Source organism: Corticium candelabrum, chromosome 11 (genome assembly GCF_963422355.1).
Source record: "Corticium candelabrum chromosome 11, ooCorCand1.1, whole genome shotgun sequence".
In the NCBI taxonomy this organism is placed as follows: Eukaryota; Metazoa; Porifera; class Homoscleromorpha; order Homosclerophorida; family Plakinidae; genus Corticium; species Corticium candelabrum.
In genome coordinates, this window is record NC_085095.1 from 1,005,561 (window position 1) to 1,024,632 (window position 19,072).

At 44.0% G+C, this 19,072-nt stretch overlaps 4 protein-coding genes and 1 long non-coding RNA gene across 5 annotated transcripts; 2 read left to right on the plus strand and 3 right to left on the minus strand.

Annotated features, from left to right (window-relative positions):
* Positions 1-260: 260 nt before the first annotated feature.
* LOC134186664 (dnaJ homolog subfamily B member 11-like) lies at positions 261-10,427 on the minus strand. The gene is made up of 10 exons (XM_062654676.1): positions 10,312-10,427; positions 10,097-10,253; positions 9,938-10,035; positions 7,303-7,450; positions 6,888-6,989; positions 6,781-6,821; positions 6,637-6,719; positions 6,517-6,574; positions 6,193-6,464; positions 261-417 (listed from the first exon to the last, which is right to left on the minus strand). The coding sequence occupies exons 1-10, from the start codon at positions 10,377-10,379 to the stop codon at positions 362-364; spliced, it is 1,083 nt and encodes a 360-aa protein (XP_062510660.1). The 5' UTR covers positions 10,380-10,427; the 3' UTR covers positions 261-361.
* Positions 2,284-3,264, plus strand: LOC134186432 (uncharacterized protein K02A2.6-like). The gene has a single exon (XM_062654408.1). The coding sequence runs from the start codon at positions 2,284-2,286 to the stop codon at positions 3,049-3,051; it is 768 nt and encodes a 255-aa protein (XP_062510392.1). The 3' UTR covers positions 3,052-3,264.
* LOC134186665 (putative inhibitor of apoptosis) lies at positions 10,415-13,961 on the plus strand. The gene is made up of 2 exons (XM_062654677.1): positions 10,415-10,474; positions 13,034-13,961. The coding sequence occupies exons 1-2, from the start codon at positions 10,456-10,458 to the stop codon at positions 13,732-13,734; spliced, it is 720 nt and encodes a 239-aa protein (XP_062510661.1). The 5' UTR covers positions 10,415-10,455; the 3' UTR covers positions 13,735-13,961.
* A 475-nt stretch (positions 13,962-14,436) lies between these two features.
* On the minus strand, positions 14,437-16,335 carry LOC134187301 (protein NEL-like). Its single transcript, XM_062655416.1, has 6 exons — positions 16,081-16,335; positions 15,953-16,010; positions 15,167-15,436; positions 15,031-15,107; positions 14,830-14,950; positions 14,437-14,772 (listed from the first exon to the last, which is right to left on the minus strand). Exons 3-6 carry the CDS (start codon positions 15,363-15,365, stop codon positions 14,570-14,572), a joined length of 600 nt encoding a protein of 199 aa, XP_062511400.1. The 5' UTR covers positions 15,366-15,436; positions 15,953-16,010; positions 16,081-16,335; the 3' UTR covers positions 14,437-14,569.
* Positions 16,336-17,958: 1,623 nt separating this feature from the next.
* On the minus strand, positions 17,959-18,486 carry LOC134186339 (uncharacterized). Its single transcript, XR_009970956.1, has 3 exons — positions 18,358-18,486; positions 18,089-18,135; positions 17,959-18,021 (listed from the first exon to the last, which is right to left on the minus strand). It is a non-coding gene; the product is annotated as an uncharacterized LOC134186339 (long non-coding RNA).
* Between the last annotated feature and the right edge of the window lie 586 nt (positions 18,487-19,072).

The window sequence follows — 19,072 nt, forward strand, 5'->3', positions numbered from 1 at the left end:
GCTTGCCGGGCTACATCAGTAATGTATTTCAACTCACACTGACTACTGACTGTAAAAATTTCACAACTTCACCAGTTTGTTAATTTTGGGAAAACAAATTGACAAACTAGTCAAACAAGCACAGAGAAGTGAACATGTGTGAGAAAGTGGAGACTTGATGTCCATTTTGTGACTAACAAGCCCTATATATGCTCACACAAACTTAGACTGCTGACAAGAGTCAGCCATCAGACTCTATCGCGCTGAAGCATACGACACGCTACAAAGATTCACAATAATTGAAATATTACAACTGCAGACCTACATAGCAGAGCTACACGGTCACCAGATAAAAGAAACAATCGTATAGCTCCGCTTCTCATTATAAACCATTGTACGCAGTCTGTTTTGTTGTCTGCTTGAGAACTTGAGTTACAGCTAAAGAAAAAGACACCAATCCAACACATCATGCCAATGACAACATTTAATGTGATGAAAAAAAAACAAATATAAATAAATAAATTTAAAAATAATCACATTACATATCTAGACACTTTTATTAGTGTGTGTGTGTGTGTGTGTGTGTGTGTGTGTGTGTGTGTGTGTGTGTGTGTGTGTGTGTGTGTGTGTGTGTGTGTGTGTGTGTGCCACGTGCAAACTAACCTACATGCTAATGCCAGTACTATAATCTACATTGACAAGAAATCCATTGTTTCCCCATACTAAGAAATGTTAGCAGTAGAACAGTAGACCTAGCAGTTGCTTGAGACATTGAGATCGCGAAAGCAGTCTGCGATCAAGTCAGAGTCGCAACGTCGCACCACTGCACGACTGGCATTATAAGTAGAGATTCATAACTGATTCACAATTCCAAGAAAGATCTATCTTAAGTCGCACTATAATGAAGTTCCTAGACAACTTTAAGGTATGCAAAAAAGGGGCAGCAGACCTTTAGTCGCCAGATTTTTAGTCGCCTGTACACTTAATCGCTGAATGCTTTTTACCATCTATTAGGGTTGACTTAACATTCCAGAAGTCAATAATTACATTCACATTGGATGAGATGGTGGCAATAAAACGAGATTAATTAATTAATAATTAAGGAGTGACATATCTGTCATCACATCAAGGAACACCAAATAAGATTAGGTTGTCAATCACTCAAGTGGTATAAATACCTACATCACTGTTGCCCAGGTCATTGTTGCACCTGTTTCCTATGCTAGTGACAGCAATTCCTGAAAGCATACGAAGCTCTAGAGAACAAACTAAGTTGTGATGTAATGGATTCGTGTACGAATTTGGCAAGTTTTTGGTGGATGACAGTCTAACATTCTAGAGATGTGTCTCGCGTAGCCAGACCCCTTTCCGCTGCGTCATCCTTCCGGGCAAAATGGAGTCTGGTGAACAGGCTTTGATGTCACTGTGTGCCGCGTAGCCAGAAATCAGCTATCGAAAGACCAGATTTGGTTTCTTAAATGCTTCACTAAAGACCAGACTGGTATGCACGCAGTGCAATCTGTGATATAGTATACTAATTAGATTAGCTTCGTATATGTTGTGAGACAATACATCTTTAGTAAGTCTGTGTTAGTCTGGGTAGTCTGCGTTCAGTGTTCTGTGAGAATAGATCTTCCGTGGCTGAATCAGTGCGTAGGTGTCATAGAAGGGCATAGACACTACAATTGGCGACGAGGATATGGCAACGGGTAGACACGGGAAGATTAACGATTTTCAACTGGGAATTGACAGTGTTGAAGACTACAAAGAGAGGTTTCTACTCTACTGTGTAGCAAATAACATTTTGACGGACGAAGACAAGGGCAAGGCTGTTTTTCTTACATGTATCGAAGCTACAACGTACAATTTGTTGAAGAATCTAGTCCTTCCGCAAAAGCCACAAGACCTGAGTCTGGACGAGTTGCTCGATGCACTACAGAAGCATTATCAACCATGCATAGTCGTGATTGCAAAGCGCTATTGTTTTTACAAGCGACAACAAGGGAAGGATTGCAGTGTACCAGTCAGAATTGCACAGGTTAGCAAAGGATTGTCAGTTTGGTGATTCTTTGAGCACAGCTCTCCGCGATCAGCTCGTCTGCGGTCTGTTTCCTAAGGCATTGCAACAAAAGATACTAGCGGAGGCTAACCTAACCCTCGCAAGGGCTGTAGAGATGGCTCAATCCTTTGAGACAGCGACTCAGGAGACGCGTTTGTTACATAGTGGTCCTGCTGTTCAGCTGCCAAGGAGGCCAATTATGCAGCAATCAGAGACCACACATACTGTGAGAAAGGAAGCGACAGATGGTTCTTTTCAGAGAAAGTGGCCTTCACAAGACCTCAAGGAATGTTATCGTTGCAGAGGTACCGGTCATCATCCAGCGACGTCTCAGTCTAGTTGAGCGGTTTCCTGCACTATTTGGTCCAGGAGTCAGTACCTTGGAGGGAAGTCAAGTCAGGATTACACTGAAGGAGGGAGCTCAACCGAAGTTCTATAGACCCCGTCCTGTACCGTACGCGTTACAAGAGAAAGTGGACAGTGAGCTGTCACGGTTGCAAAACGAGGGCATACTGAGACCTATGGAAAGCAGTCAGTGGGCTGCGCCCATAGTAGTGGTCCGGAAGGCAGATGGGACTGTGCGTCTGTGTGGAGATTACAAGGTGACAATTAAATCTTATTTAGAGAGCAATCCATACCCTATGCCTAATCCGGAAGATCTTTTTGCCACACTAGCAGGAGGAGCCATATTTTCAAGGCTGGATATGAAACATGCTTACCAACAGTTGCAAGTGGAGCTAGACAGCCAAGAATATCTGACCGTGAATACCAGTAAGGGGCTGTTCACTTACACTCGAATGCCGTTTGGGATCAGCACAGCACCCAGCATCTGGCAGAGAGAAATGGATAGGATCTTGGCAGGAGTTGCTGGAACAGTATGCTACATGGATGATATCTTAGTCATAGGAGAGAACGAATCACAGCATCATGAGAGACTCATGGCAGTTTTACAGAAATTGGACAAAGCGGGTCTAAAGTTCAAACGAGACAAATGTGAATTCAACAAGTCATAAGTTGAATATTTAGGCCATGTTATCAGCAGCAGAGGCATCCAACCATCAGAGAGCAAGGTGGCGGCAATTCGAGATGCACCACCACCGACCAGTGTTACTGAATTGAAGGCATTTTTGAGTCTTCTCAGTTACTATAGGAAGTTCCTGCCTAATCTGAGTTCAGTATAGGAACCATTATATGAGTTGTTGCAGAAACAGAGACAGTGGTCTTGGGGAACAAGGCAGATGAAAGCATTCGTGGAAGCGAAACAGAAGCTGTTGCAGTCTGATTTCTTAGTACACTACGACTTAAAGAAGCCTGTCATTCTATGCTGCGATGCATCATCAGCAGGAGTTGGAGCTTGCCTATCACATGTCATGGCAGATGGAACAGAAAGACCGATAGCTTTCGCGTCTAGAACTCTGTCTCAAGCAAAAGGAAAATATGCAAAGTTGGAGAAAGAGGCACTGGCTCTTATCTTTGGGGTGAGACAGTTTCACAAATATTTAGTCGGAAGACAGTTCACTTTAGTGACTGACCATCGTCCATTACTACGGATCTTATGACCACATGTTCACATGTGAGTCCCAACCTTGGCAGCAGCACGTTTGCAGCGATGGGCTCTTATTTTGAGTGCATATGATTATGAAATCCAGTATAAGCCAGGAGTTGAGAATAAGGAAGCTGATTTGCTATCCAGATTACCCATTCCAGTAGAAGTCATTGACCCAAATGAGCAGACGTTTAATGTGGATTATTGTGAGGCATTACCCGTCACTGCAGCAGAGATTGCAAAAGAAACGCAGAGATCAAATTCTAAGGAGAGTTTATCAATATACAAAAATGTGGTTGGGACCCAATGGTGAACCAGTCATAGAACAATACAGGAGACGAGTGAGTGAGCTTTCGATTGAGAACGGTTGCTTACTATGGGCAAATCGTGTCATCATTCCAAGCAATTTAAGATCGTTGATTCTGTCTGAGTTACACGAAGGACACTTAGGAATGAGTCGAACGAAATCATTGGCCCGCAGCTATGTATGTTGGCCAAGCCTTGATAAAGATATCGAGGAAGTAGTGAAGCAGTGTGAAGCTTGTCAAAGTCTGCGAAATAACCCAGCTCGGATTGATCCTCCACACCCTTGGATTTATCCTCAGAAGCCATGGGAGAGAGTACACGCCGACTTTTGTGAAGTCGCAGGGAAACAGTACCTGTTTATGGTGGATTCATTCAGTAAATGGCCTGAAGTACATGAGCTAGGTGCTCATGAAACCACCTGTAAGATATAGACAATCCTAAAGGGAAAGGAGTGTGATATAGTATACTAATTAGATTAGCTTCGTATATGTTGTGAGACAATACATCTTTAGTAAGTCTGTGTTAGTCTGGGTAGTCTGCGTTCAGTTTTCTGTGAGAATAGATCTTCCGTGTCTGAATTAGTGCGTACGTGTCATAGAAGGGCAGAGACACTACACAATCCTATCTCCTTAGCTTCTCTTGTTTCGTAGAGAACAACTTAAAGACTACAGCTAGAGTTGTTGCTGTTTGTGGAATCTGCATGTCTACAGCAACAATTAATTAAACGTGGCTGCGGGAACATTAAAGTCGACAGGCTAGACTTCCGTCTCCTAGGCAATCTGTCATGATTGACGTCACGTACATAGCGTTTGTGCGCTTGTGTCACAACGGAGACTGAATGCGAACGTACCTGATGTAAAGCAATGCACAAAACATGTGAGATGATTACCCAAACACAGAAAGACAACTCATCCAAGCCCTCCAATTCCAGGACCACATATCGCTCACTCTGGACTGTCCACGGTCACTTTAGACGTCAAAACAGCAAACAGCATCGAGTACGTTCGCATCCATTCAGTGCGTTCGCATTCAGTCGCCGTTGTGACACGAGCGCACAACGCTAGACATACGACGTCGAGCCTGTCGACGTCAACATTCCCGTGGTCGCATTTAATTGTTGCTGTAGACATGCAGATTTCACAAACAGCAACGACCCGAGCTGTAGTCTTCGAATAGTTCTCTACGAAATAATAGAAGCTAATGAGATAAAATTGCACTGCTTGCATACCAGTCTGGTCTTTACTGAAGCATTTAAGAAACCAAATCCGGTCTTTAGATAGCCGATTTCTGGCTACGCGGCACACAGCGACATCAAAGCCTGTTCATCAGACCCCATTTTGTCCGGAAGGACGTGGTGAAAAGGGGTCTGGCTACGCGAGACTAATGTGAACATAGCCGAACAAGCAAAGATTGGTGCAAGGGTCATCTCCACACGATTCCGGGTACAAATGTGGTAGTGGCCGAGGTTGGACAACAAAAGCCCCGTTTAAATGACATATGAGACCCAGACCCGACCCAGATCATGATATAGCTCCGCCCACCATTGACTAGTCCACGCATGCAGTTAATCATGGCGGAAGATCGTGATCATCTCATGTGCTTTTCAAGTAATTTTAGCCATGCCATTGAGCTGGTTTTGCTCACTCTCAGTATCAGTGGCGCCACCTCTTTGTCAGTCCATAGTAAATGTATGCTTCTGCGTCCTGCCATTGTTTACAGACTCGCACTTCAGACTCTGCGCATCTAGCTGAGAAGCCGATGGTAGCTGTGGATGCAAAACAGGGCTGGGACTGAGATTATGGGCCCAGGCTGAGCCTGGGACATAATTTAGTGGACCTGTGTAAATACGGCTTTAATCATGGAAGAGATGCATTAAGCCACTAATTAATAAATAAATGGAATTGTGTCAACACGAAGGATAGACCTACTATGCTCCTGGCGACTACTATAAACAAGCTTAGCACACACACACACACACACACACACACACACACACACACACACACACACACACACACACACACACTCACACACACACACACACACACACACACACACACACACACACACACACACACAGCGATTAATAAGTGTACTGGCAATCAAAGATGTGGTGACTAAGTTCCGCAACTAGATGTCCAGTGACTAAACTTCGGTGACTAAACGTCTATCACAGACCTGCAAAGGAGTGCAAGTGCAATCATGCCTCTCAAAAACCAAGCCCTGATAGACATGACCCCAACCTACCCACCTGTGACACTGATGCTCAGTGAAAACACTACAACAAGACTACATCACTCACCTTTCTTTTCTTCTTCTGATAGAGTTCCCTGAGGAAAGTTGACGTCGAATGTTATGACCAGTGTTCCCAGCACGTTATTGTTTTCGTAGTTAGGCATTCCTTCTCCCTTCTTTCTGACTCTTGCTCCTGGCCAAGTGATCTTCTCTCGCTCAATCTTGACCTTATGACCATCAAGGTGGGTCAGATACATTACAAAGCCATTCAGAGCATCCATCAGAGAAATAGTTATGTTAGTATACAGATCATCGCCCTTCCGTTCAAATACAGAATGTCTGGAGAAAATAGCGATGACAACAAGAGCAGCTATTTCAACTGAATTCTGACCTCATTTGGATTATCTTAAATCTCAGATCGCCGGCCTCACCATCAATATGAGGTTCTCCTAAAGTCGTGTCAACACAAAATGTGCTGTGGATGAAACAAAGACATTTGTGTACGTCTGACCTTCGGCTACAAATGGATATTCTTGTCCGTCCATCATACCCGGCTCTATCTCCACTTCCAGCATCTTTTCCTCGTTTACAAGCCTAAGCCATAATAATGACAATAAGACCACAAATTAAATTAATAATAATTCTGTGGACATACTTTACGTTCTGACATTGTTCACACACTTGTTGAGGAGACATCTGACAGACAATATGGAATTTAGTTCACGGTAATTAAAACAATACACAATTGATCTCAACACTCACTTGGAAGCTTCCCGGCCCCAATTGAATAGTCTTCATTTCTGTCCGGCAGTTGCATTTCCTCTTTCCAGATGCAGGTTTCACAACAGGCTTATATCTCGCTACCTGCAACAATACATACAATAGACACGAGTAAGAAAAATGATCACACACACACACACACACACACACACACACACACGCACGCACACACACACACACACACACACACACACACACACACACACACACACACACACACATGCACGTGCACACACACACACACACACACACACACACACACACACACACACATGCACGTGCACACACACACACACACACACACACACACACACACACACACGACACTGATAAGCAGAAACGTATGCAAGCACACAATCAGACAGCTAAGATGGACAGAATAACGTCAATCTCTTACCTCTAGAAACTCTCCAACATACAGCTCTTCTAGTGTCACTTCCAAATCGACTACTACATCACCTCCTCGTGGAATTTCCTTCTCTCTGCTCATATCATCACCACCAAAGCCAAACCGAAAGCCTCCAAATCCACCACCACCAAAAAACCTACACAGTACAACAAAACACCTCTTAATTCAACGAACGACAAACATTTGGTACTAAACAAGTAAAGAAATCTACAACAAATAGACTTACAGGTCAGCAAGTACATCCATTCATAATTAACTTTAAGTCATTGCCACCCGTGTTCCCACAGTTTCTACACCTACATCTATGGCCACTCCAACAAATATATTAGTTTCTGGTCGCCACCCACATGATTTTTGTCGCAGACCAAACAATTATTATTAATTTATTAAGCCTGGGCAGTACAATCACTGAATACTATCCTACCATTTTTCCGTGAATAGTGCCTCATGGTGAGCTCATACGAAATAATAATGTCCCATGCTCGATTAGTGCCCCACTGGGGTAGTACATTCAAACCCAGTTATATGCATGCACATCTAGCAATGTGTACGGTTGTGATGAAATAAACACCCAGATAGAACCATTAAGTGACGTTGAATCATCAACTTATGCAACAGACCAGGAATAAGACTTAAGTGAAAGTGAAAGTAGCCAGGGGGTACTTGTAAGATTAGATTAGGTAGTTTGTTTGTGTAGTGTGATGGTATGCAAAGGAAAAATGAAACAGTCTCTGTGATTGTAAAACAATCATGCCCATGCTCTAAATAATGCCCCGTGTTTCAGAACTATGAAAAATAGTAAAACTTTTACTTCATTATTGCTGTACTTGCTGTGTTTGTGTTACTGTATCTTTGGTACAGACATGAAAACAGTGAAGTCACATCATGTTAGTAGATTTGAAATGGACCTAAAATGCTGCATATTTTTTGTCTTCAGACTTAATACCATAAGAACTATGGACCGGAGACCAATCTATTTCTTGGAGAGGCCTTAAGGAGCACTTCACCAATTGACACATGTGCATTACCTAATCGTTTCTGGTCTTTTTTTTCAAGTTGGGAAGTTTGGCGCTATCTCAGAGCAAACTTGATAGCTGAGCATTATGATAACGTAAAAAACAAAATTGTACAAAATGTTTTCTTCAAATAATGTCCATTATGTGTAGGTTTTGTTTATAGCTTCGTGTAAACTTTGATATTTGCTTAGGCGAAAGTAAATGTGCTTTCACATCACTGACTCACCTTCAATCGAAGGTGAAAAGCACACATACAGCGATGGTTCGACAGTAGAATGAAGGCACTTTGTGTCACGTGATTATGTGTGGTGACGCATGTTTCTGTGTGTTTTTCACATCACGCAAGACCTTTTGCACTGTAGTATGGCCTCCATTTGTAGAAAGAAACACGGAGGAAAGTGGGAAAGACGGAGCAATCGCAACTCGTTCAAGACGATCATGTGGAGCCTACAACGTACCAACAACTGAGTCGCTTATGAACTGTAACTTGTTCTCTTTCACTGTTAGAGTCACCTGAAGTGTCTAGACCCGTCTCTTGTGTGCTCTCGTAGCTGGCCTCGGAAAGCAAGACCAAAACAATGTGCCGCGCAACACAGCAAGCGTTCAGTATGCAGCCCAAGGCCTTAATGTACGTTAACGTCTACTGCACGTGAGTCAATCGGTGAAGTGCTCCTTTAATTAAGCCATTGCCCCCAATCAATGAAAGCAATGGCTTAAGGCCACTCCAAGAGCGTTCCCATAGACTTGATCCAGTCTCTCTCTGCCCTTGTCATTCCCCAGATTGTCAATCCTCGGCGAAGAGAGACTGGTTTCAGACTGCTCACCGATGTCACTAAATGAAGTAAGTGCTCACAATTACTGCACCTCGTTACCGATTTGTATCAGACGCAGAGTTTATCAGACATATATTGTTCCAGTAGGCTCCTGGGAGCCGCCTTTATGCAAGATGTAAACCAATCAGCCAACGATCCCGTCCGTTGTCAAAAACAAGCATGCATTGCACTTCAACACATAAACTGCATCTCAGCTATTTCTTGCCTAGACCCATTTGCGTTGGATTCGGAAGCTCTTGGAGCCTCATAGCACAAACAATGCGTAAGACGCTCAGATTGACTGACAAAAGACAAATCTCCTCTTCCAAAACCATGCTAACTCATAGATCAATGTGAATTTAGGTGCAGAAAGCGTTAGGAATGCTATCCTGACGATTTGTGAAGTGTTTGTGTGCTGCACCTTTGCAGTCACAGCAAGGGCGGTTACCAGGCATGTGGAAATGTGCCTAAGGCAGCTGGCACACAGTGCACACTGATGGCAGCATTTAGTGACATCAGTGGGCGGTCCGAAACCAGTCTCTCTCCGTTGAGGATTGACAATCTGGGGAATGAGGAGGGCAGAGAGAGGCTGGGTAGAGTCTGGTATCCCCAGCCTTTCTACATGTACACTTCCTATCAGTTTCGATAATACTGTATTCCTACAAGGAAAAAGACACACCCACACATTACAAGAATACAATACACTAAAAAAGAAATCAACGTACAGACATCATATCCACAGTCCTAGCACTTGATATGACGCTAACTATCACATACAATCATATTGTAACTTACGAGCTGAATACATCGGAAGCGTCGTGATTCATGTTATCTTTCAGACCTTCCTCTCCGTGTTGGTCGTACGTTTGACGTTTGCTTTCATCTGTCAGGACCTAGCAACACCAGACCACGTGACCACACGCGAATACATCCATTCAATGTGCTCGTACGGACCTCGTACGCGTCAGAGATGTCTCTGAATTTCTCCTCGGCACTCGGATTATCTGGGTTCTTGTCAGGATGGTACTTCATAGCCAGTTTGCGGTACGCACGCTTGATGTCCTTGACTTTAGCATCACGTGACACACCCAGAATATCGTAGAAGTCTCGCCTGAAGGGGTCCCAGCTGTAATATCTCGATTAGCTGCGTCTATAACGTTTACACTTACCCAGAATTCACCACATAAACAAATTGTAACAGGAGGATTGTCGCTGGAACGAGACGTGTAGTCCACATGTCACATAAGTCTATGTGTACATACGGGCCTATGGTTGCACTCCCGTATAATGGAATGACGTCGGTTTGACGTAATATGTCGAGAACAACCACAGGTGAGCTTCTGTTTTAATGCTGTTGCTATTATAGAGTTGTCTTAAGTAATAAATGGCAAGATGTGTGTGTGTGTGTGTGTGTGTGTGTGTGTGTGTGTGTGTGTGTGTGTGTGTGTGTGTGTGTGTGTGTGTGTGTGTGTGTGTGTGTGTGTGTGTGTGTGTGTGTGTGTGTGTGTGTGTGTGTGTGTGTGTGTGTGTGTGTGTGTGTGTGTGTGTGTGTGTGTGTGTGTGTGTGTGTGTGTGTGTGTGTGTGTGTGTGTGTGTGTGTGTGTGTGTGTGTGTGTGTGTGTGTGTGTGTGTGTGTGTGTGTGTGTGTGTGTGTGTGTGTGTGTGTGTGTGTGTGTGTGTGTGTGTGTGTGTGTGTGTGTGTGTGTGTGTGTGTGTGTGTGTGTGTGTGTGTGTGTGTGTGTGTGTGTGTGTGTGTGTGTGTGTGTGTGTGTGTGTGTGTGTGTGTGTGTGTGTGTGTGTGTGTGTGTGTGTGTGTGTGTGTGTGTGTGTGTGTGTGTGTGTGTGTGTGTGTGTGTGTGTGTGTGTGTGTGTGTGTGTGTGTGTGTGTGTGTGTGTGTGTGTGTGTGTGTGTGTGTGTGTGTGTGTGTGTGTGTGTGTGTGTGTGTGTGTGTGTGTGTGTGTGTGTGTGTGTGTGTGTGTGTGTGTGTGTGTGTGTGTGTGTGTGTGTGTGTGTGTGTGTGTGTGTGTGTGTGTGTGTGTGTGTGTGTGTGTGTGTGTGTGTGTGTGTGTGTGTGTGTGTGTGTGTGTGTGTGTGTGTGTGTGTGTGTGTGTGTGTGTGTGTGTGTGTGTGTGTGTGTGTGTGTGTGTGTGTGTGTGTGTGTGTGTGTGTGTGTGTGTGTGTGTGTGTGTGTGTGTGTGTGTGTGTGTGTGTGTGTGTGTGTGTGTGTGTGTGTGTGTGTGTGTGTGTGTGTGTGTGTGTGTGTGTGTGTGTGTGTGTGTGTGTGTGTGTGTGTGTGTGTGTGTGTGTGTGTGTGTGTGTGTGTGTGTGTGTGTGTGTGTGTGTGTGTGTGTGTGTGTGTGTGTGTGTGTGTGTGTGTGTGTGTGTGTGTGTGTGTGTGTGTGTGTGTGTGTGTGTGTGTGTGTGTGTGTGTGTGTGTGTGTGTGTGTGTGTGTGTGTGTGTGTGTGTGTGTGTGTGTGTGTGTGTGTGTGTGTGTGTGTGTGTGTGTGTGTGTGTGTGTGTGTGTGTGTGTGTGTGTGTGTGTGTGTGTGTGTGTGTGTGTGTGTGTGTGTGTGTGTGTGTGTGTGTGTGTGTGTGTGTGTGTGTGTGTGTGTGTGTGTGTGTGTGTGTGTGTGTGTGTGTGTGTGTGTGTGTGTGTGTGTGTGTGTGTGTGTGTGTGTGTGTGTGTGTGTGTGTGTGTGTGTGTGTGTGTGTGTGTGTGTGTGTGTGTGTGTGTGTGTGTGTGTGTGTGTGTGTGTGTGTGTGTGTGTGTGTGTGTGTGTGTGTGTGTGTGTGTGTGTGTGTGTGTGTGTGTGTGTGTGTGTGTGTGTGTGTGTGTGTGTGTGTGTGTGTGTGTGTGTGTGTGTGTGTGTGTGTGTGTGTGTGTGTGTGTGTGTGTGTGTGTGTGTGTGTGTGTGTGTGTGTGTGTGTGTGTGTGTGTGTGTGTGTGTGTGTGTGTGTGTGTGTGTGTGTGTGTGTGTGTGTGTGTGTGTGTGTGTGTGTGTGTGTGTGTGTGTGTGTGTGTGTGTGTGTGTGTGTGTGTGTGTGTGTGTGTGTGTGTGTGTGTGTGTGTGTGTGTGTGTGTGTGTGTGTGTGTGTGTGTGTGTGTGTGTGTGTGTGTGTGTGTGTGTGTGTGTGTGTGTGTGTGTGTGTGTGTGTGTGTGTGTGTGTGTGTGTGTGTGTGTGTGTGTGTGTGTGTGTGTGTGTGTGTGTGTGTGTGTGTGTGTGTGTGTGTGTGTGTGTGTGTGTGTGTGTGTGTGTGTGTGTGTGTGTGTGTGTGTGTGTGTGTGTGTGTGTGTGTGTGTGTGTGTGTGTGTGTGTGTGTGTGTGTGTGTGTGTGTGTGTGTGTGTGTGTGTGTGTGTGTGTGTGTGTGTGTGTGTGTGTGTGTGTGTGTGTGTGTGTGTGTGTGTGTGTGTGTGTGTGTGTGTGTGTGTGTGTGTGTGTGTGTGTGTGTGTGTGTGTGTGTGTGTGTGTGTGTGTGTGTGTGTGTGTGTGTGTGTGTGTGTGTGTGTGTGTGTGTGTGTGTGTGTGTGTGTGTGTGTGTGTGTGTGTGTGTGTGTGTGTGTGTGTGTGTGTGTGTGTGTGTGTGTGTGTGTGTGTGTGTGTGTGTGTGTGTGTGTGTGTGTGTGTGTGTGTGTGTGTGTGTGTGTGTGTGTGTGTGTGTGTGTGTGTGTGTGTGTGTGTGTGTGTGTGTGTGTGTGTGTGTGTGTGTGTGTGTGTGTGTGTGTGTGTGTGTGTGTGTGTGTGTGTGTGTGTGTGTGTGTGTGTGTGTGTGTGTGTGTGTGTGTGTGTGTGTGTGTGTGTGTGTGTGTGTGTGTTACTATTGTTTACTTAATTGCACTACACTATCACCCTATGTTTAGACACAGTTACCATGCTTGTTCATTGTAGAGCAGTTCAGTTTACCCAGTGACGTTCGCCGTGATTCTCCAATTATAAGAAGAGGTTCTCTCAGCACAAACGAGGATCGAACAAAAACATTTCGGGAGCTAACACATTTTCGGCAGATAAGAGTTTTGGATCTTGTTGAAGCAGGATTTTATCAAGCTGGTAATGAAATTGTTTGCTGTGAATGTAAATTCAACATATCTGAATGGGAGCCCCATGAGGATCCTCGTGTTTTACACATGATGAAAACGCCCTGCTGTTCTAAGCACACTAGTGATGATTTAAAACGCCACTTTGATAATTTGGAGGAAAGAATTGCTACATATCCACTAGACTGGCATTCAAGGTGCCCTATTGATTGTATGAAACTGGCAGAGGCATGGTTTTGTTATGCTGGTGTCGACGTGGAACCACACGATCGCAGATCTGATACAGTCATTTGCTATTGTTGTAGAGTTCAAGTCAGGCGATGGCGTGCAGACGATGACCCTAAAAAGCAACACGCGGAAGCGTGTCAATTTCATTACCATCAATCATCTGAATGTGCTGGAAGCAGTGGATACGCAACAGGATCTGCATCAAATGCTCCAACTGTTAGTCCAGTCCCTCATCAAGACTCGTTCGAGGCAAGGCTTGATTATGGTGAGGAATGGATGGATGACACTATGGAGTCAACTGCAGACCTATTCGAAACTGAAATTTAACTGTACGGTATATGTGTATGTTGTGGAGCTGACATTTTTAATTTGTATGTTTTTTTGACTGAGTTTTGTTTGTTTTTGCCAATGTGGGCATTTGCAATTGTTATTTTTAAATCGCTTTGGATAGGCAAGGGTCTATACCTGCAGGAGGTACTTGTATATACAGTATAATATATACAGTATAATATATACAGTATAATATATACAGTATAATATATACAGTAGACGGGTAATAATGGTTGCTGTGTGACAACTGAGTCAAATTGGATTGCCTCGAGCTTCTAAACAGAATTGGGAGCGTGTTTAGAATTTTTACTGAAAGAGTTTCATGGGTAACATCAAATTGTGCTTTGCAGATTTTGTATGCAGGCAACGCTATTTTTAGAAAAGTGTTGGTGGGATTTACATTATGCGTTCATAAAACAAGCTTGATTTGAGTGCTAAACTGTGGAATGCTGCCATTGCAGTTGATCACATGATATTAAGTCTTGCCTAGCTTCTCCCATTTCATGCTATCAACTACCTTTGTGGCTAAAGACTTCTATAGGTTCGGTTACTGGTGAGGCTTACCCTCTAACAAAGTGAATGAATCTGGTTTTTGTAAACCTGTAAACACACCGTGTCTAGATTACCTAGAGGTAAAGATGCTGTAGATGAATTCTATCCTTCTAACATTAACTGAATTAAACAAAATTTCAGCTTCAGTATACAGATTGAATCTTGTTTTCCATCATTTGGTTCATAAATAATTAAATTCATAAATAATTAAAGAGAGCGACATACAACAGTGAATGACAGCAGTTAAGTCTCATCATTTCTCATGCATTTTCATACTCACTCAATTACCGTATTGGTTGAGATACAATTTGTAAATTTGCAGGAACGGATAGAATGTCTTTGCTATATTGCTGCATTTCCCAGTTAGTGGATGTACAATAGCATTGGCTTGACATTCAGTACACTTGGATCCCAAGCAGCTACACACACAGTACCCGATCTGATCATGACACTGATATGACGCAGGACAGCAGAAACCACAACCTAAAACAATACATTTTAATAGTAGTTTGGATGACAAAAGACAAACTTTTTGTTTACCTTTAGATGGTTTGGGGATAACTGGTGTTGTTGGTGCTTGCGGTGTTGGCCCAACTGATGGTGCAATATCAAGATGTGCATTCATGTATCTTGTGTCTCTACAGAGTGACGCTTCGCCATCCTATAAATAATACATAGACACATAGACAAAGGAACTCATGATGAAGACATATGAAGTTTATGCAATGATGTATAAAGTACCGCACAAATGCATTGAAAGGGACCATCCGCCATTTTCTCTCCGTGTTTGTACATTGATCCACCGAACAGACAACCATCTATGAAAAGTTGACGATATGCTAAATTACCACTTTTGCAACATTCAATTAGACTTCACCTTTACAAGTAGGGCATTCGTGGATTGGGTCTTGGTACAATGTCGTGCCATTGTTGCAGGTTGAAATACTGCAATGGCACATAATGCTTCCGTTTACACATTGACATGTTTTACGTTCGACGTCCCATTGAGATCCGTTACTGACTTTGTCGCTTCCTCTCATGCAATACTTTGCACATTCACATCCTTCCCACTTCATTAGAGATGAGGTTAAGCTACTAATTTGATTAGCAAGAATATCTGAATAATCGTCTTTTGTTTGTTCTAAATCTAAGAACAAAAGCAACAGAAACGTGAAGGTGTACCATGGGTCAGGCCCGGATCCCGATGAGGGTTCAGGGGTTGCAACTCCCTCTTCTCCAATAGGCGTGGTTCAATAATTTCAATAGAAAGAGAAAATTAGTAATGCTATAAATAACTGCTACCAGGTCAACCCCCTCTTTCAAAAATTCCTGAATCCGGGCCTGATGGGAGCATGGGTAAACATTTTGGTGAGACTGAGCAGGGTTAGGCATAAAGTAGGAACAATAATACATGCGTAAATTGAAAGGTAGAAAAACGGTGACGTCATGTTTGATGTCACAAACTCCACCGTCTGTTTACGTCTTTTCGTCGGGGTTTGCGTCATTTCCAGTAAATATTGCGTACACGTGTCATTACGCAACCTTAATAGGTTGAGAAAAAATTTACGTCACGAGCTGCATGGCTACTGTGCGTGGGTAGTTAACTAGACAGAAAAGGGGATGGTTGGTGCGATGATTGATTTACTCAACACTGTAAACAAACCATTCAAAGATTGACGTGGAACGTCATCACACTCAGAGTCGAAGAAGACTTGTGCAGCCTAGGAACACATGACAATGTACAGTTTGATGTGAGCAATAACGCAGGCCTGCAAAAATGTGCCGAATTACCCGAAGGTCGGTGATGCCGTTCCCTCGCGAGAGGAAGTATGCAGCAAACAAGGTATCATCACCGTCGTTAGTACGAAAGGCTCTATCGTTGGCGACATAGCGCGAGTATATCTTAGAGCAGTTGATGTAGAATACAAGTTGATCATTTGCGAACACAAACGACAGTTCTGTTGTCTCATCTAGATTGAGGTCGTAGTAGAACGTCTCCTCTCTCGAATTATTGCCGTTGCAAAAGATGAAGACAATCTGATGTCGGAGCGGGTACACGTCGACTCTGAAAAGTGACTTGCATTGGCCATTCCTTGGAATGCGGTTCAACCGAAAGCTGCTGGCCGTCTGATTAGTCGAGGGAAGAGCAAGCTGTAAACGAAGATTTGCTGTTTCGTTGCGGAGCAAACGCTGCATCAAAATGCGACTGATGTTGGCGGCCGAAGAATCAAACAAAACAGGATACAGAGTCTTGTTTACTGTGCCGTTGGCGTATGGTTCGTTTAGCACCAGCGGCATCAAGTCGATTACCCCATCTGCAGCTACAACGTGCAGACAGCAATTTTTGTTCATATTTCAATATACCATAACTATTTATTCTCTTACCGCAAGCTGCGTGATACGCATAACACAGAAACAAGAGAAATACGTGGAAGCAGAGCTTCATTTCGTGTAACGAGCTCCGCGAATTCTGTCGCTTGACTGGCACTTGCTGCCGCGCTTTCTAGCAAATATGACTACCCAAAGCCGCCTGTCAAACTGTCAGTCGTGTTAACGCCGCGTAGTCATGCCCACTAACGTCATCAAAAATGCCATAAAAATCGTAATTCAAAATTTACGTCACTCTACATTTGCATCTTGCGTTTGAGCGTGTAGATGTGCGAGGCGACCTTCTGGTTACGTTTTCAAGCGTCTAGGCTTGCGCGGTGCGAATGATTGCAAACACTGACAGATCGAAGTTACGACGAGAAAGCGCCAAGTTCTCTTCGAGTAAGTCAATTTACAAGTTTCATTAGCAATCATACGCCTTTAGCGTCGCTTAGTTTATGACGCTAGCAGAATGGCGGTGCTGGGATTGCTAGTTCATGATGTCGACAGTATGTGATTTGGGTTTTACTATCAATAACTTTCTCTAGTTACACTCAACATGTATGGATGCACGAGCAGCGACACCCCCGTTGAACACAGTCAGACACGTTCAACTACACGCAACTGTATTTGAGCATGCACGCAGAATGTCGAAGTGGCAGCTAAGCTCCCAATACAAACGGTACTAACGTGACATGGCGTGTTGCAGCACTAGGGGAAATTGCATAGCAGCAGTTGACTGTTATTGGGTGGACTTTGCACAGTTCTAGCTGTTGGGTCGGTGCAATTCCCCGGACAAGAGCGAATCGATTCGCATATCGCTCTTGTCGTTGTCTAGTTGATTCGAGTGTCGACCTATCCTGTCTATCCCTGTTTTTACATGTCATGCCGAGCCTCTACTAGGGCGCGCTACTAGTCTGGCTACCACGGCGATGGAACGTTTGCAGTCGAGCGCTCTGTAACTACTGAGTTTTGAGAGACATGGTCTAAATATATCTGTATGGGCTGTCATTCTATAGATTCCTCTCATCCCAGGGCCCTAAAGTCCAGATATAGTACAGCAATACAACGAGGTAGCTGCTGTTGTCAATCCTCTTAGCTTTCCTTGTAACAAATGCAGTGACGCAAGACCATCAAACGCGAGCGACAAACAGTAAAATACAAAACGCGATGTAGTCGGTTGGTCGACACGGTTGTAATAAATAATGTTTTTCGAATTGAGAATTTGATGTTCAGCACCATCCGCACGTCATGATGCACTCCTTTTTCATATAATCAGTGTACATGCCATGTACGTGTAGAACAAAGTACCCGCTTTTTGTACTCTTTTACTAATAGAACTTTTCGCCATGTCTCGACATATACCTATTGTAATAATGCACAGCCATGCACTCGGTCAATTGATCGTCACTGACAATCTGAAGTGACGTACCACAATTGCAAGTTTGAGGACACTGATGACGCGTGGCGGTATAGATTCTAAGAAATAGTGTGACGGATTACAATAACCTTGAAAACTCCAATGTTTACAGTAGAGAGAATGGTCGACAACGGCTTCAGACAAACACCAACAAACAGACAGTGTACGTGTTTCTTCACTGAGCGTGCGTGCGTGCGTGCGTGCGTGTGTGTGTGTGTGTGTGTGTGTGTGTGTGTGTGTGTGTGTGTGTGTGTGTGTGGTATACACATACATGCATGCACCTTGCGAGAAAAGGATCGGTCAAGCAGTTCTTGCAGGCAGTACATTCACCATTCGGTTGACCGCCGTTGAAACACGAAAACAAGCATTCTGAAAAGAAACCAGTGACTACCTTTGCAGAACGTTCCCGGCCGCCCGTATCCCACCGGACAGACACACTCCGTGCAGTTGTCGGTCAGTCTACCTCCGTTCTCACAAACCAGATTACAAGCTGACAAATTGGTGTAAAACATATTCAGAACGTTTACAGATATGCATCATTGTCACTCACTCTGACATGACACGTCGGTCCAGTACGGTAGACACGGCAAGCATTGTAGTTGAAAAAGCCTTCGTTTTGAAGCATGTATCGATACTCGAACGATTCACGTCTCGGAAAATGAGAAGAATTAGATTGTCTACATTAGTTTCGAGCTCAAGAATAGATAGTTAATTAATTAATAATTTGTATTCATTGAACGCTTGTCATGCAAAACTCAAAGTCCAAACTGCTAAAAGAGTGTGAGTGTCTATTAGGCAGTGGCTGTTTCCTTGAGTTTTGTTCATTCAGTATAATACACACACACACACACACACACACACACACACACACACACACACACACACACACACACACACACACACACACACACACACACACACACACACACACACACACACATGACCCTCACTCACCAGATAACCTAGATATGGAACTGCTTGCTGGAAAGCAAAATG